The sequence below is a fragment of the Delphinapterus leucas genome, chromosome 13, assembly GCF_059928025.1.
Source record: "Delphinapterus leucas isolate spDelLeu-1000000601 "Yukka" chromosome 13, BTC_Dleu_Yukka2, whole genome shotgun sequence".
NCBI classification, from domain to species: Eukaryota; Metazoa; Chordata; class Mammalia; order Artiodactyla; family Monodontidae; genus Delphinapterus; species Delphinapterus leucas.
The window spans coordinates 2,799,242-2,823,403 of record NC_143141.1 but is presented as its reverse complement, the minus strand read 5'-3'; the positions used below and the strand labels follow the sequence as shown (position 1 = coordinate 2,823,403).

Here is a 24,162-nt window from a genome sequence, read left to right as displayed (position 1 = left end):
GCACCGTCCTTGAGCGGCCACCTGGGATGCTCGGACCCCACTCCAGACCAACGTGGAGCGGGCCGAAGGGGCCTGAGCATCTGTATGTTCACACCCGTCTTCCCTAAAGGGACCTTCTGAGGTCCTGCACTTGAGGATTTTCATATGTTCACACTTTAGGTAATTCATGAGCCTTTAAAAAATTCCATTCCATGCCTATTTACAGTGCGTGTTGGCAGTTGCGGTTTTTGATCCTTGCAGGGAGCTAACCCTCGAGGGAGAATGCTCTTAGGCCCAGAAATCGAACAAGCACGCCGGAGAAACAGGCAGCAGCGCCGGGCGCCGTGGTGCTCGGATCACAGCAGGCCCGGGAGCCGATACCCGCCCTCCATGGCATGTGTTCTGTGGTTGGAGACCCCAGCCGGGGGGCGGAGGCTCTTGGTGGAGAAATCACATGGCAGAGTCCTTATTATTTGTGTGAAAGGGAGATGATCATTTCTCTTCTTTTAGGGATTTCTTGCCCAGTGGGGCCAGTGTCTGGGTCACCTGCAGAGGAGGGATGGGAACTGGTTCCACTCATAGAAGGCAGTGCACGTGGTCAGTCCCACTCTCGCGATGCCTTCCCTTCCAGAACTGGACCCTCCCGCCCTCAGGGTCCGAGTCCCTCCCGTCTACGCGTCCTGACCATCTGGATCGGAGGTCCTGGCCCTGGAGGATCCCAGCGGCTCTTCTGATATAACCAGAACATGATTACACTGTGTCCTTCCTGACTCAAGGGCTGGGCCTCCGGTGTTCCCTGTCCCTGGGAGGCTGACCCCGGGAGACCCAGTTCTGTCCCCACAGGTGTTTTGCTTGCAGTGTGGATGACGTTTGTGGGGGGCTGGGGAGGCTGTCACTTTGACTGTCTCAGGGATGGAAAACTTGAGGGGGCCGGTGTTCAGAGCACCTGGTCACTCAGGGCTTGTCCTGCAAAAATATAACTAACATGCCGGACAATTCTTATTCCCAGATGAGAGCCAGGTTCCAGATGGGTTCCCGGGTAAAGGGCCCTGAGCGCCTTTGACCGGCGCCAGCCCCGGGGCGGGGGGCGTTCCTGACTGGTCCCCCACGGCACCCCTCCCTGTCAGCGTGAAATACCAGCCAAGTGGGTGTCCTTTACTCTCCTGGCATGCTTTGTAGACGTTTTAGATGTGTGTGTATGTGTTGACAATAAAAGGATGGAAGAAGATAGACCATGGAAACGTTCATCACAATGGAAAGAAAGCAGGAATGTATGTGTTAACATCAGATAAAGTGTCTTTCAGAGTGAGGACGACCCGCGGGTGTGGACGGTCCCACCAGGACCCGCATCACGCACGGCACAGGTAGTTGCCACGTGTCCTCGGGCTGTGGATTCCTCAGGCTCGCCCTGTTTTTATGAGCTGACTGTGGCAGTTTTGAGGAGGACGTGTTGGGTGCCCCTCGGGTGGCATTTGTCTGCTCTTTTTCTCCTCGTCGGACTGGGATAGCATGTCTTTGGCGGGAGGACCGCGGAGGTAAAATGCCATCTTCTCCGCAGGGCATCTGACCTGTCGGTGAGTTGGCGTGGCTGTCAGCTGTCCCCTGTCCGCTCCTAGCTTGTCCTCTCTGGGAGGGCGTCTGCGGGCGCAGCCCGCCCTGAGGGTGGGCGTGACGCCCCACCTCCTCTAGGGGGAGGCTCTGTGTCACTTCCTGGAATTCTCCTGGGGAAGCCGGCCTTCTCCCCCATTGGTTGACTTACTCGGCCACCCGTTGCCTTTTTGCTCCTTTCTCCTTTATTCTCATTTACGGCCCCTCTTTAACCGACGTAAGCAGGGCTGCTCTGCATGCAGCTTGCAGGCCCCCTGACCCAGCGCAGAGTTTCTCTGCGTGGAGATGCTTCCCGTGTGCTGTGTCAGCGCCCAGCTTTGCCAGATGACCCCACGTTGTCTTCCCGGGCAGGGCTGCCGTGTTCCTGTCTTGGCAGAATACGAGGACTCCCACTGCCCCGCCCCTCCCCGGCGTCCCTGACACTCACGCCATCACCTGGTCCATTTCTGTCCATCTAGCATAAAAAGGCATCTCACTGTCAGATCAGATCATGGACGAGGTGCAGCTTTTTCTGCGTCGATTCTTCATCTGTGCTGTCCTTCTGGGCAGTGACTTGGTGTTCGCTTGCTTTCAATTGAGTTGTGGGTCTGTTTCTTCATGAATTGCAGGACTCTTCATATATTCTAGGTGCCAGTCCTTTGTTATTATATGTACTGGTTTCGTTACAAGTATATTTCATCATATTTTGATCTATGAAGATCGATAATTCTCACTTGAGAATCCACACTTTCTTTGAACAGAGTCTTTTACTGTGCCAGCAGTGGCACGAACGGCATACCACTATTTATAAACGTTAGTGCTTTCTTGTAAAGGGAGTCTTGTATTCTTATAACTCTGCTGGAAGGGTTTTATATATATTTTGTGTTGTTTCAGTGTTCAACAACCTATTTTTAAATTTGGGGGCTGATAAAGATAAATGCAAGGCTTTGAAATGCCGGAATTTTATTGACAGTACTTAACTGATTTTTGCCAGGTATATCATAGAGTCTGAGACGGTGCCTTCTCAGTAGCTTAATGAGCTTTGCTAAACTTTCATCTTTCCTTTTCTGCTGCTGCTCTCACCAGCTGGCAGAAAAAGTTGGAAGATGCACCCTTCCTTATTGATCTGTATTTCATGAATATTTATGTATATTCCATGTACTTCCCCCGTTTTCTTTTTTTTTTTGGTTTTTTTTTCTTTTTTTTTTCTTCCCCCGTTTTATTCAAAGTAGCTGCACGACATAAAATTTAAATTTTCAACTGGAATTCTTCCATGGCTTCCCTCATGAGTGAAGAGCCCGTATCACATAGAGTAACAAATGACGGTATCCAAAGGTGAGACTGTTCTAAATGAAGTTTCTTAAATTTGAATCCAACCGCAAACCAGGGCTTCAGCATCGGAGGCAGCATCTCAGTGGCCTGTGTCCACCGGGGGGCCTGGTGGTGGAGCTAGCACAGCTGCAGAGCGTCCACGCACGCCTTCAAGCGCTTGCTGGGTGCACGGGCTCAGGCACTTCTAAGCTCTCGGTTTGCGCGGAGACAGAATCCTTGTCTGCAAGGAGTCCCACTCAGCGAGAAAACAGCCAAAAATATGTGTGAAGTCCCCCGTCAGTGCCAGGAAGAGAGAAAGCAGAGCAGGGAAATTGTCAGGCGGGGGCGGCAGGGGGGATGCAGCAGCTCTTCTAGATGAGCTGGGGCCGTGGGGCTGGGCGGAGGCTTGGGTGTCATCAGGGGTGGGATGTGGACGTGAGAGGGAGGGAGATGCCAGGGAGCAGGGCGTGCGGGCCTGGGGGAAGAGCTGGCGTTGGCAGTGGCTTCGGGTTGTGTTCTGGTGTGACGGGAAGGGATGGCGGGGCTTCAACGGAGGAGGCCCAGCCCACTGTCTGTTTGCAGGTACCACAGGCTGCTGCTGGGGAGTCAGACCAGAGGGTGGGGACGGACCGGGGAGGAGAAGGCTGCCTTGTCCGGGCCCTGCTGCTGCTGGCTTGGAGCTGGGCGGTGGCAGGGCCAGCGCTGGTCGCATCTGAGACAGATTTTGAAGGCGAGCCTCTGGGGTTTGCTGATGAAATGGATGGGGACACCACGTTCTGTGGGATGTGCTAGGATTCTTGCCCCGACGGGCACCTGGGTGAATGGTCGTCTCACGTTCGTATACTCAGAGGGGACCTGGGGAGACGGGGGGTGGGATTTTGTGGTTGCTGTTCATGTGATTGGTTTTCTTTTGGTTTTGGTTCGGTGTGGATGGTGATGAGCTCTGTCTGGATGAGTCTGGAGGGCAGTGGGGCGTCCACGTGGAGGTGTCGCTGAGACGGGGTAGCAGGCGGCATCTGGAGGGGAGCCGGGCTGGAGGCCGCATTTGGGAGTAGCTTGGGTAGAGACAGGGGTGAGAGGATCGAGGCCTGGCTGCTGCATCTCTGGGTCAGAAACACGAGGAGGGGCCAGTAGGAGACAAGGCAGGAGGCAAAGCAGGGCTGCGTGACCCCAGGCAGCCGAGTGAAGGGCGGCTCCCCCCGACGGGCTCATGGGCCGTGCCCACCGTCAGCGGGCAGGAAAGATGACCCAGAAGAGAGAGGGGTACTCATGCCACAGTGGAGAGAAGGGGCAATGACCAGAGGAGCCGATCCTTCGGGAAGAGGGGGTGGGTGGGGTCCAACATGGGGGAGGTGGCCCCCGACGGTCACCCGGGGACCGGAGGGACAGAGGCGCCTGCAGCCCTGGGACCCCCGATGGCTTCTGCTTCCTCAGCGAAGGAAGAGGCAAGGTCATTCACCAGCTCCGCGGCGGGAGTGGGAGGCGGTGCTCAAGGGCGGAGAAGGAAGGTCTGGAACGGCCCTCACCTCACCGGGGATGGCGTTCACGGAGGACGTGGGCGTGGCTTGCCAGGCAGCACCAGGCTCCCTCGAGCCGGCATCAGACACAGGACGACAGGACGTGGGCCGGGGGGCGGGTGCGTCTCTTGCACGATCGATCGGTTGCCCTGGGCCAGGTGGGGAGTGGGTGCCACCAGAGTTTCCTACACGTGCGCACGGACATCGCTGCAAATGCTCCTGACGTGTTACCGCGTCCTGGCTCTGCTAAGTCGAGGGTAAAGGATTATGCTTGGAGGAGCTGAAGTACATACAGCAAAGACCGCAGGTGGAACCAGGGCAGCCTGGCCGGTGCGGGGCAGGTTAGCGAGGGGCTGATGGCGCCGAACCTGGAGAAGCAGACGCTGTGAAGAGCAGGGTGGGGACCCAGCGGAAGGTGTCACTTAAAAGCATCGTGTGGTGGGAGGGAAGGCGCGTGGAAACAAGTCAGATCCCATCACTCACAAGAGCTTCTTTCCTTTCAACAACACCCAGGAGCTGGACTGGAGTCAGCGCAGGAGAGCTCTGTGTGTAACACACACAAGAAGTGGGATGTAGGTCCTGCTGGTTCCAGTAAAATCTGCCGTATTGGTCCCGAGACTGGGGCGGCAGGTACACAAGGTGAGCTGGAGTAGCTCGCGGCGCCAGAAAGTCAGGATGTGCTCAGAGCACACGCGCACGCACATGTGCACGCACAGATACAGACACACACACACATACAAAAACACACACACAAACTCACACACACAGACACGCATACAAAAACACACAAACTCACACATGTACACATACAAAAACACACACACAAACTCACACACACAGACACGCATACAAAAACACACAAACTCACACATGTACACATACATACAAAAACACGGACACAGAAACTCACACACACATATAAAAACACAGACACACAAACTCACACATACACACATACAAAAACACACACACAGACACACATAAAAACACAGACACACAAACTCACATACACACACAGAAACACATATAAAAACACACAGACACACACATACAAACACACACACACAAATACACACACACATACACACACACAAACTCATACAAATTCACACACACATACACAGACATACAAACACACACAAATAAACACAAACACACAGACTCACACAAATTCACGCACACAGACACACACTTGCAATGACAGGGTATGTCACAGGGACACAGGAGCCAACGAAAATAGCTCCCAATAGCCAAAGTTAGCACAATTTGAGCAACAAAATAAATAAGAAGTATTGGTTGTAGCTCAAAGTATAAAATAAATGTTTATACTACTATGAATAAATGATGGAATAAATCTAAAAATGGAGAGGAAGAGACAGATCTCCCAGGCAGAATCCCAGATAATTTCTGCAGATCCTGTTCGTCAAGGAGGTGGAGCATCACCCCCACGGCAACCGTGGGCTGTGCTCAGAGCCTCCTTCCCCAAAGCACGGGGTGGGGGGAAGAGGAGAAGAAGGACTTTGCAGGGGGAAACCGGACAGTCAGGACTCAGCCAGGTGACGGGGTCAGCCCAGGGGGCAGTCACAGTGACAGCAGGCACCCCGAGACAATGCAGGGACTGTGGGCTTTCACCTCTGTGGTCTGCTCCCCAAAGCCCGGAGCCCAGCCCTTGTGGGGAGAAAGACATCAGACAGATTCCACCCGAGGGACATCGGGCAGAACACCTGCCTGGCCCTCCTCAAAAACGGAGGGTCATCAGAACAAGGGAAGTCTGCAAAACTGTCACGCGGAGAGGAGGCTTCGGGAGACGTGACGAGTCAAGGCAAGGTGGTGTCCCGGATGGGATCCTGGGACAGGAAAAGACATTAGGGAAACACCTTAAGAGGCCTGAGTAAACTGTGGACTCCAGTTAGTGTATCGATACTGGTTTATTAATTGTAACAAATGTATCGTAGTAATGGAAGGTGTTAAAAATAGGGGAAACTAAACAGTTCTAAAAAATAAAATTTATTTTAAAAAATCGCGTACAGATGCTAGAAATCTTTATTTCCTCATTGTTTTCTTGAACGATAGGGAAGATTTCCTTAAAAGAAGCGTACATTCGGGATAAATGTTAGCGTTTATCTCTCTAGAATTTGTAGAGGTGTCTGTTTAGTAATTAAACCAGAGTAGCTCAGGTCCCTTCTCAGGAACTGGGTCCCTGCCCTGCTGAGCATGATGGGTGCGGGTCCTTGTCCCCAGAGTGAGGAACAGAGGAGCTTTCTGTAATTACCTTTCCCATTAAATAGGAAAATCTAAACCAGAATGTGTAGGAATGTGGGCATAAAGCACATACATCTGAAGAACGAATGATTGTGGCAGCTTAGTCATATTTGAAAGCTAGGAGACCCAGATCACAGGGAGTGTTTTGTAAATCACTGCTTCTTTTACCCTTGTAAGTTTCGTAATTAGGCAGAGAATCCTGAATAATAAGGTAGCCCGGAAAAAGGTCAGGTATCCAATAGTGTAGCTGAATTCATTAGCGTGATTCAAGGAAGCTCATGACATTTATACTTTGATATGTTTATGAACCAGGTGTTTAAGTTATAGAAGTTACAACTACTTTCATGGTTGTGGAAAAAAATAGCAAGCCTTAATAAACCCCTAAATACAGTGACAGAGGGCTGTTTGTTTACTTCGGGAGCAGTGGTATTGTCTGAAAATACTTCATGCTCTCTTGACGTTTTAGAGGAAGGTCAGGTTTCACCAAAGATATCAATGTCCATTTTCAAAAATGGGTATTTTTCCTTTTTTTTCTTTTTAAAATTTCAGCCTTATCAAGGTATAATTGACAAAATTATAAGATATTTAAAGTGTACATGGTGGTGATTTGATATAGGTATACATTGGGAAAGTATTCTCCCCATCTAGTTAATTAGCACATCTGTCACCTCACATGTTTATCTTTTTTTGGTGAGAACATTTAAGTTCTACTCTCTCAGCAAATTTCTATTATACAATACAGCGTTATCAACTGTAGTCACCATGTTTTACGTTAGATCCTCAGAGCTTATTCATTTATAGCTGAAAGCTTCTACTGTACCCTTTTACCAACCTCTCCCTGTTTACCCCTCCCCGCAGCCCCTGGCAGCCACTCTTCTGCTCTGTCTCTGTGACTCTGACTTTTGGGGACATCTTCCCACTGCTGGTGTTTTCCCCATCACTCCATTAACTGTGATGTCTTCCAGGTTGGTGTAAGGCAGTGTTGATTCCAAGTGCAGTGCAGTTTTATGGACTTTCATTTGTTTTACAATTAATACCATATAATAAAATTGGCTTATTAAATTGACTGTGATTCTCCAAAATGATGGTGCTTGGCTGTTACCTAATGTTCGTGACCTTCTTCCCCGTGTGATGAATGTCTAAGACACCCAGGAGGAAATTGAGAGAGGTTAGCAAAAGTTAGCAGAATAGGAACTCCATGGCTTGAGCAGTAAATTATGTGGAAAAATAGTATTTCCCAGATTCTAGCTGAAACAACAGAGTCCCCAGTCCTATTTCTTCTGTAAAATTTCCTAGGTGCTAGTGAGTTGTATTGACTTACAGGCTAGTCTCTGGAATACTGGTTTTGTCCAGGCATTTCACATAGTAAAATGAGTTGCTGGGTGATTATCTCTTGAACACTGACTCATGTTTTAAGGTATTTTCCTAATGTGATTTAATTTGGGGCGGGAGGGAAGCGCTGATCCTGGCAGTAAGGATGAATTAATGGTAGAAATTCACTTTATAAAAGATGGGGAGAGGGTGCAGCAGAAACCCTAGATTTATAATAAAAGTATAAAATTTGGTCTTTATTGAGAATTGCCATCCACTAACAAATCCTGTTCAAGAAAGTTCATTTAGGAAGTTTTGTGTACCTCATCACACCGAGTAGAATGTCTGCTACCAAAAAGCAGAACGACAAGTGTTGGTGAGGGTGTGGAGAAACTGGAACCCTTGTGCACTGCTGGTGGGAGTGCAAACTGGTGCAGGTGATATGGTGCTTCCTCAAAAAATCAGAAATAGGATTATGGTCCCGTGAGACCTGCCACTGGGCGTCACACAGACGCAGGTAGAGCGGGGATGTCTAACATTTATCCAGCACTGACCAGGTATCGGGTACTTCCTGTGATTGTCTCATTTCATCCTGATGTCTGCAGACAAAAACGGAGGTCGGAGGTTAAGCAGCTTCCCCCCAGGGTCGCTCACTGGTAGGTGCTGAGCCTGGATCTCCCATTCCTGGCCTCCTCCGACCAGAGAGGAACATTCCCAGGAATGGCTCCCATCGGTGCCCACAGAGGAGACCTTTCCAGACTCAAAGACCGAGACTGTACAGGCCACAGCCTTTGACTGTGATCCAACAAAGTTAGAAAAATCATAAAAAGACCTTCTCCAGAATAACGCACGGAGCAAAGGTCGCTGGGGTCTTAGAGCCTCAGAAGCCTCTGCCCTGTACCGTTCAGCCACGCCCCCGCACACCCCCAGAGGGAAGGGCGTGAGGAATGGAGCTCTTTGACCCTGTGGGGGGTTTTGGTTTTGGTTTTTTTTGCGGTACGCGGGCCTCTCACTGTTGCGGCCTCTTCCGTTGCGGAGCACAGGCTCCGGACGCGCAGCAGCCATGGCTCATGGGCCCAGCCACTCCGCGGCATGTGGGATCCTCCCGGACCGGGGCACGAACCCGCGTCCCCTGCATCGGCAGGCGGACTCTCAACCACTGCGCCACCAGGGAAGCCCTGACCCTGTGTTTTGAAATCGGGAAAGTTTACCCTTCATCTTGGGCTGGGCTTCCTTGGCCTCTCCTCAAGTAAAACGTTAAAACACCAGCGAGGCTCTTCCCAGATCAGACCTGGAAGATCAGGAACTACTGCTCTTTCCCGCAGGTATTTTCACTGATGAAATTTATCAAAATGAAATTGAAACTCAGTTTTTGTTTATTGGCACCTGCCTTACCCTTGGGATTTCTTTTTTTGGGCCATGCTGCAAAATTCTGCTACCCAGGACTCTACCAGCTGCAAGAGGAAGGAAGCTCAGGCTTTGGGATGAGACAGTTCTCGTGGGTTTGAATCCCAGCACAGGCACTTTCTAGCCTGTGAATTTGGATGAGTTATTTGATATCTCGAAGCCCCAGTTTCATCACTCATTCAGTATGTGTATAGATCCTCTCTGTTTCAGAGGGTGTCTGTAGACCTCGGATGAGCTCACACTTAGGAAACAGCCCAGCGGGCACGAGGGGAGTTGGCGGCTCCTCCTGTGATGGAGTGCCCAGCCTGCTCTGTTGTTTATTTTCTCTTTTATACGTGGTGTATTTTGTGCCTCAGGGAAGTGGTAAGACCTTGACCCCCGTCACGCGTTAATTAACTTGCTGAGGGTGGAACAGCCATGAGATTCCACATCGTGTCCTACTTAAAGTTGAAGCGTATCAGCTGTAATCAGTGATACTGCTTGTACAAAGCCACCGACTGACCTTTCTGTCCCCCCCAGGACACCACAGGTTCCTGCCAACTCCTGTCAAATTCGCTGGCCTCTGTAAAGTCTTTTATCTACAACACGACCTGAAACTTTCATCAAGAATTTATAAGGTCTTTTAAAGCTGCTTCTGAGACTTTCTTTGAGTGGGTCTCCTTAACGCAAGTGTACTATTTTGAAGTGTTTGCAAATAAGAACCAAGGGAGGAAAACACGGTGAGAAATGAGGGAAAACGTAGAAAGTGTTCCTTGTTTGGACTGACCTTGGCACAGTTGCTCACTGCGTTGGTTTTCTGCGGCTGCTGTATTCTCTCCCAGTTCTGGAGGTCACAAGTCCCACCCAGGTCTCACAGGGCTAAGTCAAAGTTGCACAGGGCCTCGTACTTTCTGGAGGCTCCAGGGGAGGGCCTGTTCCTTGCTTCTTCCAGCTGCTAGGGGCTGCCCCCGTCCTGGCAGGTCCCTCCTTGACTCTTCTGTCTCCTTTCCGACTCATGGGGGCTTTGTGGTCACTCCGGGCCCGCCGGGATACTCCCTCAAGATGAGCTGACCTTAATTCTCCTATGCCATGTAGCCTGACATATTCACAGGCTCCAGGTAGGAGGATGTGGACCCCTTTGGGGGGCTGGGCTATTATTCTTCCAACTGCATCTACAGAAAACCTCTGTTTGAGTGAGTTTCCATAATAATTGGTTGACTGCCTCGAAGGCATGAGACGGTACAAAGAAAAATCCTCGACTCATCTTGAAGTAGATTGTATTATTGGAGTAATTCAGACTGTATGTTGAAAATCACGGCAAGTTTGACTTTTTTTTTTTTCCATGTAGTCAGTCTCTTTTCTTACCTGGTTCTTCTCTAAACCAGTTATTTGCTCATAGCTCTGTATTTTGATATGTCTGTATCCATGTGTACACACAGGTATTTTTCTGAAATTCCAAGTTAACATCCTAGAGGTAAAATGTTACACCTGTTCTGTCTCTGTTTTGAATTGAATTCAATAAATCGTATTCCATCCATGTAAGGTTTCTATTACACAGTGGGATTGGCAGTTTTTTTAAAGCCGTATGACCCTGGTCTTCTCTGAGGCCAGCTAGATTGGTCCGTCCGTAGAAGGATGAATGAGGCAGATGTATTGAATACGTTCACTTTGAGTCATCAGTCTCCCTTCACCTCCCCATTAAACCGGGCGGCTGAAGCCTCAGCAACCACTGTCAGCACATAACAGGGTGTCCCACACAGTGAACAGGTAAACTCAGGTGATGCAAGTGCTCTCGGGGAAGGACAGCCAGAGGTCGTACACTGATGACCTCTGGGGAGGAGACCCTGGACAGTGGCACTTAGATGGGGAGGGAAGGGGAGGGGTCTCTGGAGAGGTGCTTCTGTGCCTGGGGCTTGAATCACAAGAGAGTAGACCCTGGGTCTGTACACTCTCCAGGGAACCCTGGTGCCCTGGAAGCATATCTGCTGCTCAGGAGAGCCTGACGGAAGGGAGGAAGGAAGGGAGGGAGGGAGGGGCCACTAGGACTGGACCAACCCCCCCGCACCGGCCCCTACACTGACCACGTGTGCTGCAGTGCACACAGCACTTTCCTTCTGACTGTGGTTCCCGTTCTGAGTCTCTCTGTGTGGGCAGGGGTCTCGGAGCTCTCTTCACAAGCTCCCAGGTGAGGTGCTGTTCTTACCTCATGTGACAGAAGGGCAGCTGGGCTAAGGTGCACAGAGGACTCTAACCCCGGCCCATATGACACAAAACCCCGACCCCTTAAACACGACATTATCAGGCTGCTTCCGAGCACCCAAAGTATCTTCTGAGGCGAGGCAAATATTGCTGTTCCCATTTTACAGAATAAGCTGAAGGCCAAGGAGGACGCACAGATGGCTCAGCTAAGCGTCGAACCCCAGATTCTTGACTGTTTTCTGTTTGCAGTTATGACCGAGTGGTTCGACTTGGTCCCCATGACCCCTTTGGAAGTACCTGTGAGCATTTTGGGGTGTTGGCTATTAGGAGGATTATGTAACCCAGTCATAAACCGGCAAGACGCAGTTAAGGGGATCCTTTTTAGAAAGAGAGTCCCAGAATAGGATTGATATTATTTTAGGAGTTAAGTGACAACTACTGGGCCGAGAAAGTTTTTATAGCTATTCTAGTCTGTTTGGGTTTTTTAAAAAAATCTTCTTCCATCTAAGACTTGGAAACGCAGCTTATCATGTTAGGTTTTCTGAGAATTTCTTTTGTTCAGTATAACATGGGGTTCCTGCTAAGCTCTATTGCAAACTGGTCACATGACATGAGACATGATCTGGCTATAAAGTATTAAATTCGTGGCTCTTCCTTCTGTTGTCTTTAGGTGGGTGATAACTAGCTTAGTTAATGAAGGCAAAAAATAGATTTTCTTGAACTGCCCAAACTGGAGGGATAAACGTGCATTATGCTTTGCATCTGACCTCTGCGATTCTTAGACTAAATCAGAATCCCATTTCTGACTTAAAGCTTCAGTAGTCAGAATGTACTTTTTCAGACTTTCCTCTGTTACAGCTTTTCCATATTAGGAATTTAAGTCAGTTGTACTCTCCTTTCTGTTGTGGAATAATCTTGTTTCAGCTCCAGCCTCTCCCTATTGCAGTCCGTCCTACGCTCATAGCAAAGTGCTTGTGACTGAAAGGAACCGCTCCGGCTGGGCTCGTGGAGCAGTTTCCCGGGGCCTCGGGTGGAGCCGCCAACTCTCGCCTCCCGCACGGCTCCCTCCAGGATGGGCGTCCGAGGGGAGGCCGTGGGGTCTGGGGCCCGGGTGCTGGGGGGCGGGGTGGGGGTCTTGCTGCACCTGCTCCTGTGCGCTGACTGGCCACAAGCAGGAGAGAAAGCACGCGCGGTTTTATTCTAAGGCACTTCCGGAGTCACTTTCTCCTCCTCCTTAGCCCTGGGTTCCTGCCCCGTCCTGAGCACGGCCCTCACATCCTATCCCTCCCTCAACCACCGGGTCGTGCAGCCCCCAGCCCGTGTCCCCGTCCACGCGGCTCTCCTCTTCTGGTCCACAGCGGGGCCCTAAGGGATGCTGACCGCATCCGCCTTCACGCAGGACGCTGGCTGCCCGCTCGGCCCCCACCCAGCCCAGCTCAGGAAGCTTTGCGGACCACCAGGTCGGTGTCTGCTGAGTATCTGAGGCGGAAGTTCTTAAGGATTGGTTGCCCCTTAACTGCGGGTGCTGCTTGGGACATCGGGACAGCTGTTGATTGGCTGACATGACATGCGAAGCGCTGAAGTGAGCAGGTTGTTGATTGGTGGACTGTACTCGAATGAGGCGTCCTCATTGGCTGGCCTTCAGAGGTGCTGGGATAGAGCTTGGTGGTTGGCAGCCTTCGCTGGGGTGACGTGGTTGTTGATGGGAGACTGTGGTCCCTGGGTGGGGTGGTTGTTGACGGGGGCTGTGGTCCCTGGGTGGGGTGGTTGTTGACGGGGGCTGTGATCCCTGGGTGGGGTGGCTGTTGACGGAGGGCTGTGATCCCTGGGTGGGGTGGCTGTTGACGGGGGGCTGTGATCCCTGGGGGAGGTGGTTGTTGACCGGGGACTGTGATCCCTGGGTGTGGTGGTTGTTGACGGGAGGCTGTGATCCCTGGGTGGAGTGGCTGTTGACGGGGGGCTGTGATCCCTGGGGGAGGTGGTTGTTGACGGGGGGCTGTGATCCCTGGGGGAGGTGGTTGTTGACTGGGGACTGTGATCCCTGGTGTGGGGTGGTTGTTGATTTGATGGACTCCTGAAGCTTTTATACTGATGGGAAACTTTCATAAGTCAATTACAACAGGTTTAAAGCCCTTTGCTATGTCCAAGGAACAGCTGCTCATTTTTTAGGTGCTTGGAAATTTATTTTTCTTCTGTCCCAGAGTCATAGATTTCCTGGGTGGATTAAGTCTGTCAAAGACCCCACACTAGTTCTCACCCCTCCCCAGCTCACCCCAGAAGTGAGCACAGGAACACAGCCCTGCGCTCAAACCGTGGCTCTGTGGTTCAGCAAGGCACTGAATCTCTGATCCTCTGTCTCCTGAAAGCTCACACTTCCCTGAAAGGCGGGTGTTTGCAGAGTGAATGAGTGCCCCCATGTACTCCAGTGCCCTCCCCGAGACGGAGCAGTGCGCTGAGTTCACGCCCCGGACCCAGGAAGAGCACCTGTGAGGAGGGCTGTCAGAGTGACCTGGGGCCTATGACACACTGTGGATGCTCAGGCCCAGCTCCTCGAGGGTCCCATGGGGGTGAAGCCGGGCACAGCATTTTCTAGGTTCCCTCCCATGTGCTGTTCGATGTGCACTGAGACGTACCAGGCCCAGCCAGTGCCTTACTTACCTGCTTTTCGTGTAGTTAAGTCTTGCAGAAAATTTATAAATTGTTTTGACTGGTCTTAAGTGATGGGCTGTTCTTGTTCAAATCTCTTTTTGAAACTGTAATTAAGACACAAACCCGGTATTCAAATAAAATATTCTCTGAAGCCCATTCCTATTACTGCTCTGGTCCCTCGCATTATTATTGAAAAAAGAGAAACGACCTTCATGACCTTCAGAAATCTAACCTGACGGTGAGTTCAGTATATAGGGAGATACGGCGCGGACTTGAGATTCTCTGAAAGTAGATAACAACATTGTCTACAATTTGGAAATGAGATTTCTATAAACACTATCTTCTCAGATATTGTGTACATTATGCCTAAGGTTTATGAAACATCTCCTCCTTCCCCAAAGGTTTGTTATCTCTAAATTTGGAAGTTAATTCATGAAAGAGGAGAACATGTATTATTTATAAGTGTCTTTAGCATCTAGCAGCAAATGTCATGTTATTTTAAAATGGGATCCATGCTTTTGTGGAGTCAGTGCGCTAGGTCCCCTCTGTCTTCCTGAAGCCATCCCTATAAATAATGAGAACTCCTCTCTGTCAGAAAAGAAGGGGATCTGAGTCAATAGCCTTTCCATTATTCATCTCTTCCTAGTTTTGAGTAAACTTCTAGTCATTTAAAGGACTGAATGTTGAATTTTTCTGCTGCAAAAATGCCCATCTTCTACCCGAGAAGTTACGGACTAGCTCATGACTATATTCATTACAGCCGTTCAGGTATACCTTTGCTATTTATTACTTCCAGGATTGACTTAACTAGGTATGCAATGTACTGTATCTTTTTGTTTGTTTTAATAAACTTTTAATTTTGGAGTAATTCTGTATTACGGTTCACTCTTGGTATTGAATGTTTTATGGGTCTTGACAAATGTGTCATGACATGTGTCCACTACTATAGTATCGTGCAGAATTGTCTCACTGCCCTAAAAATCCCTGTGCTGCACCTAATCATCCCTCTTTCCCCTGTGCCCTTGGCCACTACTGATCTTTGTAATGTCTCTGTAGTTCTCCCATTTCCAGAATGTTATATTCTTGGAATTATCAAAGAAAAACTGACACTTGTTAAAGAACGGTTAAGCAGACTTTACTCAGGGGAGGACTCCGAGGGATTTTTGCCATAGGGGAGAGAGATTGGGCTCAACCCCACATACAAGAAGGAAGAGTGGGGATTTATAGCCCAGGAGCTGGGTGGGGAGTAGATGGATGGAAAACTACTAAGAGGAAACATCAGAGGTAAGGGGGGATTCTGGCTGCACTGACCTAACAGGGTCCTTCCTGAAAACAGGTCAGGATGGTCAGACATCACCTGGGTGAGGGTGGAGGATTCTGGCTGAACCAACTCAGCAGGATTCTTGCTAAAATTGGGCAATGGACATGGAAGTACAGACACAGAAATACAGTAGTCAAGGCCTAGTCTGGGAAGAGGATTCAGAGGAGCCTGACGAAAGTTTGGTCAAGGAGAGAGTCTTTGTGAGAATCATAGTCTCACCCTTTTCAGACGGGCTTCTTCCACTTAGTCGTGTGCCTTTGAAGTTCCTTCATGTCTTTTCATGGCTTCACAGCTCATTTGTTGTTGTTTTATTAATTTTTTAAATTTTAGGCTGCATTGGGTCTTTGTTGCTGCGCACGGGCTTTCTCTAGTTGCAGCGAGCGGGGGCTACTCTCCTGCAGTGCGCAGGCTTCTCATTGCAGTGGCTTCTCTTGTTGCGGAGCACGGGCTCTAGGCGCGCAGGCTTCAGTAGCTGTGGCACGCGGGCTCAGTAGTTGTGGCTCGTGGGCTCTAGAGCACAGGCTCAGTAGTTGTGGCGCATGGGCTTAGTTGCTCCGCGGCATGTGGGACATTCCCAGACCAGGGCTCAAACCCGTGTCCCCTGCATTGGCAGGTGGATTCTTATCCACTGCACCACCAGGGAAGCCCAGCTCATTTGTTTCTATCACTGAGCAATATTCCATTATCTGGATGGACCACAGTTTATTTGTCTATCACCAACTGAAGGACATCTTGATGGCTTCCAAATTTTGGCAATTATGAATGAAGCTGCTATAAACATCTGTGTTTCAAGTTCCAGGAATAATTTTATATTTATGAAGAAGCTGCAAAGATAGTACAAAGCATTCCTGACAGCCCACACTCAATTTCCCTTAGTGCTAACGTCTTACCTAACCAGGGACATTTGTCAAAAGTGAGAGATTAACGTTGGTTAGTGGTAGACTATTGACTAGCTTCACTTGGATTTCACTAATTTCATGTTTTAGGATCCAATCCAGGATACCAACATTGCGGTTTGGGTGTGTCACGGTCATTAAATATGGTCATAAAAGTCAGCTTATCCTGAGAAAATGGATGTAAAGATACCAGCTATAAGGATCTGGTGTTACTTAATCTAGTGAACACGTTTAATTGTGATACGGTTATTTAGAATTTTTTGGAAAGTTTTCTGTTGTTGTTGTTTGTTTTTAGCAGAGAAGCAGAATTCCCCATGTGCAACATTAAGATTCGCTTTATAAGGTCACCGTTTCTAAACAGCGTACTAAAGCTTGTTGAAAGGAGGTCATCTTAAGGTTGAGTATTTGAGACCCTGGAGACAGCTGGTTGCCGAGCCGTAATAAAAGCTGTCCGGGTGTAGTTTTCCGCGTGGATGCAGCAGCCGTGGCGCTCGGCCGGGTGTCTAATGAGCCTCTCCAAATGTTTTGCTGGCAGAAGGACTCCATGAAAGATGACAGAGGAGGTCATCGTCATAGCCAAGTGGGACTACACAGCGCAGCAGGACCAGGAGCTGGACATCAAGAAGAACGAGCGCCTGTGGCTGCTGGACGACTCCAAGACCTGGTGGCGGGTGCGCAACGCGGCCAACAGGACGGGCTACGTGCCGTCCAACTACGTGGAGAGGAAGAACAGCCTGAAGAAGGGCTCCCTCGTGAAGAACCTCAAGGACACGCTCGGTGAGTGGCGGGCGCGGCAGGACCCCGGCCCGGCCTGGAAGGCGGGGGCCTGGTGCTTTCTCAGCGGGACTCGGGGTGGAGGTCATCTCTTTCATTTGCATTTGAGGAAAAAAAAAAAAAGGGTATGTTTTAAATATTGACATCTTTCTACTTGTCTTTTTAAAAAATCTCTGGACATTGAGAGATCCAGTGCAGAAATATCCGGCTGGTCATTTCCTAGAGGTTCTCGAGTTTGGAGGTTTATGTGAGCTGGCCTTTCTGTGTGTTTCGGACCCGCCTGCGTGTCTCTGTCTCCTGGCATCAACTTTCTGGAGGGTCCTGAAATGGAATGACCACCTCCGGGCATGTCCCCAGGTCCGCCCAGGTCATCCCATCAAATCTTTTTCTCTCTCACGAAATCCTGTGTGTGTGTGGTGTTTGCACATAGAGGAGGAGATGGCAAAAAAGTACTTTGCACCCGGGGAATTTTTTCCCTCTGTTAAACTGGTGGCGTTTCATGGCGCAGTCCTGGACGGTGGCAGCTAAGGTGGGGACTCGAGCGGCGGTGTGATGCGAGGCCGCCAGGGTGACCCGCAGGGGGCCTGCTGGGTGCCCAGCTTTCTTCCCACGCGCCTGTTCCCTTCCCTGGCGTCCGGACGTGGGAAAGAGCCCGAGTCCCCTGAAGTTGATGGTGTCCGATCTCACCTTTGCGTGGACGTCCTGCAGAGGATGCGAGAGGGTGACTTCCTGAAGGTCAGCGGTGCCTCCTTCTGTGAGCACCATGTGGGTGGCCCCCGGGACCGCTGGTTATCACGGAAGAGTTTGCTCTTGAAACAGGTCAATGTTGTCACCCACATTACATTTCCTTGAGGCTTTCCTTTTTATTTCTAACAAGAGAATTAGTTTCACTTGAGGGAGGGGAACAGGCAGGAAACCTGAAAAGAAAATGAAACTCTGAATGTCATGGGTGTTGCAAAATATTGATCTTTCATTTTCTGAAGTCTTGAAGGGGCCACTGACTCTTCAAAACCAAGTAAAGGCTTCCCTGGTGGCGCAGTGGTTGAGACTCCGCCTGCCGATGCAGGGGACACGGGTTCGTGCCCCGGTCCGGGAGGATCCCACATGCTGCGGAGCGGCTGGGCCCATGAGCCATGGCCGCTGAGCCTGCGCTCCGCAACGGGAGAGGCCACAACAGTGAGAGGCCCGTGTAACGCAAAAAACAAAAAACAAACAAACAAAAAAAACCAAGTAAAGCCTTCATTCATTGGGTAGTAATTTTGTGTTGTGGGTTAGGTTATTTTCATGACTTGGAGAGAGAAATGAGACACTGACCTGCGTGAGAATCACACCAGCTACCATAGATTCTGCCTGATGGAGAAATTCCGTTTTTCACGAGCAATCTGATTCTTTTTCACAAAAGCGACCCTCTTTATCGTTTTTTCCAAGCATGTCACTTGAAAGAAACGTTGTTTCTTTCTCTATTAACTGTGACTAAGAAACGCGGGAAGCGTGAGTAGGTAAATACTTTAGGAGTGCCCTGCGCTTAATTTTATTTATTTTTTCCAATTTCAGCTTCTCACCCACTAAAGTACCTTTTTTTGGAGATGCTCGACATTGTTGACTTGTTTTGTCTTCTTATCCTTTTTCAAAACTACATTCTCAAGATTCTAGTAAAGAATGAAACACCCGGAAATGGAACGGAACGCTGGGGAGTGAAATAAGGCGAAGCAAGCCCTCTGACTTACCTACAAATTCCCTGGAACAGCTCGTCATCCCTCCCTTCAGTTTTTAGAACGAGAAGACAGCTGAGCTCTGCAGCACATCTGGCGCTAGGGTTCGGTTTTTCACGAGTGGCAGTCAGTCCCCAGGGCTCCTCTCAGAACTCGGGGGGCCTGGCTCAGCCAGCCTGTCCTCGTGTGGGTGCCAGGCTGGCTCCCCCGCCCCGACAGATGGCCCCCCAGCTCTGCGGGCACACGTCTCCTTCCACAGAGCCAGCCAAGTTCCATTTTGGGAGAACACAGATTGTTAGAAAGCTCTTCCTTAAATAGAATCAAAGTTGGCTTCTCTTTAACCCTCTCCCCTCGGCTCTCCTTGGCCTGCGAAAGCCGTGCTGGGGAGACCTGCTGCTCTTCTGTGGACCGACCATCCTTTTCCAGGCCTCCTCCCCCGTCAGGCACATTACTGCCTTGGAAACGTTTGTACCTAGCATTATTTAATGTAAAAACACCAACAAAGCTATGTTCTGAACATCCATATCCGTGGCACTTAATATTTGTAGTCTAGAGGCTGTTGGAGGTCAGTATGCCCATTGCCGAGGAGAAATGCCCCCATTCATTGTCTGTCTTTTTTGCTTCCATGTGTTTGTCGTGGTCACCCAGAGCCTTGCTTTTGTTGGACAAAGAGAGACCTTGTTGTCTCGGCATGAGTTTTCCATTGCCCCCCTTGAACGGAGTCACAGAGAAGGGAGGTACCCAGACAAGAACCACCGTTGCGGTGTGACTTACTATTTCTCCATCGTCAGACCTGACAAGGCACCAGCGTCGAGAAGGAAGGTGGGAAAACTTTCCGCAGCCTCTCCTGCCGCCCACTGGTCTCCGTTACAGAGAAGACTGGAGCTAAAGCATCCGTGGCTTCCTGTGTAAATTACCGTGACGGGTGTGCTGTTGGAATTATAGTGTGATCATAGACAGATTATGCACCCAGCGGAAGTTCTCTCTACTGTGTATTAGAAGGAGTGAAAACAACGTCAAAGGCACCACCACACATGTTGACCTTCTAATAGCGACTCATGACATCATCCACATTTGTAATTCTACCGCCATGGAAATCCACCCAGTTTCTAAAGCCGTGGTTAAGATTTCCCCGGCAGGCACCTGGTTTGAAACACAATAGCACTGGACTCCCCGTCAAAGTCCCTGTGTTCTCCTTGTGTGTTGGCATCTCTAACTGCCGGGGACCGTGACTTGGCAGAGCTCTCTCCTGCTTTTCTGTATCCCTGTGCTGTGCTGAGGTCGGTCGCCAATTTAATTTAATCGCATGTAATAGTTTGTTACAGTAACCTCCAGAAAGCGGTACCTTTCCCAAAAAGTTCTCTCCGTTAGGAAAGGACTAACGCTCTTCCTTTTCCCTTAATAATTTATAATTAAATAAAACAGTATGGCCTCGTGTTTGTAGACGGGTAGCGCGTTGATGCACTAGGTCTCCTCTCACGTTCAGCATGATCACGATTAGTCAAAGAGAGCTTTTCCACAGATAACAAGGAGCCGTCCTCAAGAACCGTTCCTGCTGGCAGAGCCCAGGCGATGTTTTGAAAGGCTCGCTGCCTTCCTGGGCTCCGGCCTGGCCTTGGTGTTTTCCACGACCCGACTCATAAAACCATGCAGGTTAGGTGTTGGAAAGTGTTGTGCTAAATCTTGCGAGATGGGGAAGCTGCTCCCAGGGAGGGATTTTACTGAAGAACGGTTTTTGTCACCACTTGACGACGGCAGCTGGAACCCGCCGAAGCCCTGAAGGTTAACTGTCTTCGTGATGGTTGCCTTAGGCCCAGGTGCTGACTTGGGCTACCCAGGAAGCTACGGTTCCATTTATAATCTGTTAGCATCCGCCCGTGGAGGGTTTGTTCCAAGGCACACACGTCCTTCGCTGACCACCCTCCTGCGGCATGTGGAACCAGAAGTAAGCTGCCCCCGGGGCTGCCGCTTTAGCCTTGGCCCCAGTGTGACCCTGCCTGAGGCCAGTTAATCACCTACCAGTGATGAGCTCCAGACCGGTGCCCACCTCTGCGACTCCAGGTCAGACCTGGGAGCAGAGAGCGGCCACGGTGGGGGGACCAGTGCTCACTAACTGAAAGAGCCCTTGCGCGGTTTGGGTTGATGCTTTTGGTCGGGGAGGGGCGGTTCCTGGGGGTGAAGTTCCCAGGGTTCCTCGAGGCATATCCATGTACGGTTGCCTGAGCGTCTTCCCCAAGAGAAGGCCTGTGACAGAGACGGGTCACATGCCTTTAGCATGAACTTGGGTTTTTTTCACCAAGTTGACTATCAGGGCTTACTGGGTGGGCATATGTTAGGGCTGCGTCACAGAGATAAGCAGCTAGGATGTTAGAGGGAATCCTAGTGATACTGGGTTCCCTGTTTTAGAGATGAAAACCAGGGCCTTACTAGCAAAACCAGAGTGGGGTCTGAGTATGACAGTAATTGTGTATCGGTGTTAACGTCCCGGTTTTGTGCCGAGGATGCCCTTGTGTGTGGAGATGGCACCAAGTGTTGAGGTGATGGGACAGGGCGCCGGCAGCCTACTCTCAGATAGTTCAGGGAAAATAACGTCCTTTGTGCTGTTCTTACAACTTATCTGTACATTGAACAAACGGGCAGACGTAGGTAGAGTGGTTTGGGGACCACCCCAGGCCGTGACGCTGGATCATAGCAGGGGAGAGGCTGTACCTCGGGCTTCCTGTTCTATCCGGGCATCTGCGGTGCCGCAGGGCCTTACAATCGTCATCGGTCTTTCAGAGACCAGAGGATCGCCGAGGACCTGCTGAGACTGGACCTAACACACGAGGTTGCCGCCGATTCTTCCTCAGAACGGTTCCCCAGGACTTGGTTCAGAACTTTCCGTAATCATCCAGCAGCTTCCCGCCGTATCACTGGCAGGCAGGTGAGGGAACCCCGCTTCCTGCCGGAGCGGCCCAGGCTGCTCTGTGCCAGTTCAATGTAGGCATTTTTGTTACAACAGAGATGGGGCGAGAGATGGGCTCCAGCCTCCGTGATGGTGAGGCCGTGGGGGGATTTTCTTTCCGGCACTGCAGGACTGTGGGTCTTTGCTGTGATCAGAAGCGTTCTCAGTAGGGCTGAAGCAGGGCAGGCGATCTGTCCAGATGAGCCACGGGTGATGGATGCTGTAGTCGCTGGTTGTCACAGGCTGAGTTGGAGTCGTCCCTCCCTCGCTCTGTCCCTTGGAAATGCTTCTAAGCCACCTGGTTCCCCGCTGAGTGACTTTTGGGAACAATAACCGAAGGCTTTGAAACAGGGATGCAGACGTGGTGGGATCGGCTCCGTGTCACAGGGTGTGTGTGGATCAGACGGGGGAGGCCGGCTGGACGTTCTTTCATCTGGTGGGTAGAGTTCAGCCCCTGACTCTCTGTAGCCTGTGATGTAACTGGAAGAGTAACAGTGGCCCGGATGCGCGGGGGTCATTAGGACAGTGGCGCTGCCCCTCCTGGCCCACCAGAAACGGCTGGATGAGGCCACTCCGGCCTCTCTTATCCTTGTGGAAGCAGCATACATAGGAGGGTGAGGCTGAGGTCTTTTCAGATCCAGGCTCAGCACACGCCCACACGCCGGTTGAGCGATTTGGGGCGAGCCGTGGAAGCCGCAAAGCCTCAGCTGCGGCGTCTCTAGGGCGGGATAAGGGACCACTTGTCTCCTCAGATGGTTGAGACTGAACTCCTTCACGTGGAGGATGCTCGGGGCTGGTCTTCGGTGGAGGGAGAGGCAGAGGCTGGGAGCGGGGGGCGTGTGGGAGGACGGTAAGTGAGCTGGCGGCACTGAGGGCCCTGGGTGACCCACACTGGGGAGGCCCCCATCATTAGGCCTGATGCTTTTGCAAAGGGGAGCCCCAGCGGTTGTCCTGTGGTGGATGGGGTGGTGGCCGTCGGGGTGTATGGCAGGCATCTTGATTCTGGTCCTCGGGGTGGGAGCGGCGGTGCCAGTGTGTCAGCAGGAGGCTGGGGACGAGACCTCAGGGTGGCCCGGGGGGATGTCACCAGCCCTGGGCTTCGAGGGAAGGCCCAGAACCCTGTGCCAACCAGGTGTGAAGCAGCAGGTGAGTCACAGGTGACTCAAGGGTTTGCAGCCTGAATGAACAACCGGCAGAAAGACCAGAGGGTTAGGGAAGTAGGAGGAGAACCTGGGCCGTGATGACGAGACGCGCTGGAGTTGATGGCGGGCCCTTCGGTGGGAATGTTTCATGCTTCAGGCATGAGTCTCAACTTCAGGAGACAAAATTCAGATTTTTGCTGTCACATACGGGCTGTGCTGACAGGAAACTTAGTTTTTGACCAGTATAAACAGTTCTGCCTCGGCCTGCAGGGGAGCCCTGGCGTTTGAGGCATTTCGCGAGGTTCCTCCACCAAGCTTCCGCTCCGCTGTGGTCTCAGGGGCCTCCGTCTACTTTCTACAGCTGCCCCCAAGCCCTCCCCTGGGAGGGAGGCCCTGTGACAGCCGGTGCCTGGGACCCGCGGGCTCCATAACCACCATCCCCGCGCTCCCGACACCCATGTCACGCCCGAAGCCAAAAGGAAAGCTTAATGCAGCAGCAAAATTCAACCCGAGACCCAGAACTGATGTCGTGTGCGTTTTCCAGTGTGTAGGCAGTGATAACTTTCTGTGTGCTTCTCTGGTGATACCTACCCGTACACCTTTTTGTTTAATCTTCCCAGTAACCCTCAGAGGAATATACTAACATCCTTATGTTTCACGTGAAAAAAATGAGACTCGGAGGTTAAGGGATGTGTGTGCCCAAGAACACACAGTAAGTGATGGGTTGAAATTCAGAGCAGGTCTGCCCGACTCCTCAAGCTCTGCTATTGTTGGTCAGCCTCGGGGGTTGGGGATTCAGATTGCGGGGAGCCCTGGGGGGCGAGGGGAATGCCGCCTGCTTGGCATCGGTATTGGTGCATCCAGTCGCTCCCTGGTCCCGCCTGCACGGCTGGGTTGGTTTTCTCCCACCCTTGCTGCAGCCCCTGGGACTCGAGGGGACCAGCTATACTTCATAAGCATCGTTTCCTCCCGGCCCTGGGGGTTCAGTTATCAATAACCGCCTGGTTCCGTCACACTGAGGGGAGCAGCAGCCTTTAATTAAAATGATTCAGAAGCCGAGTGTCCCAGGAACTCATCTGCTTTTCCCCAGATCGATCCTTATTTCAGCAGCAGGCATGTTCCGGGGGTCTGCGCGCATGAGATTTCAGCCGTCTTTGCCATTCACAGGCTCT

At 51.0% G+C, this 24,162-nt stretch overlaps 1 protein-coding gene across 5 annotated transcripts in view; it reads left to right on the top strand.

Moving 5' to 3' along the window:
• The window catches only part of NCK2 (NCK adaptor protein 2), a 100,711-nt gene that overhangs the window by 45,224 nt on the left and 31,325 nt on the right, over positions 1-24,162 (top strand). For 2 of the 5 annotated variants that reach the window (XM_089922547.1, XM_022599301.2), the window contains one exon: positions 16,954-17,195. In XM_089922547.1, the coding sequence (XP_089778673.1) occupies positions 16,970-17,195 (226 nt within the window). In that variant the 5' untranslated portion in view covers positions 16,954-16,969. Of the gene's footprint in view, positions 1-4,907; positions 5,034-16,953; positions 17,196-24,162 lie in introns of all 5 variants that reach the window. The other 3 variants (XM_089922550.1, XM_089922548.1, XM_089922549.1) reach the window with 3 other exon arrangements.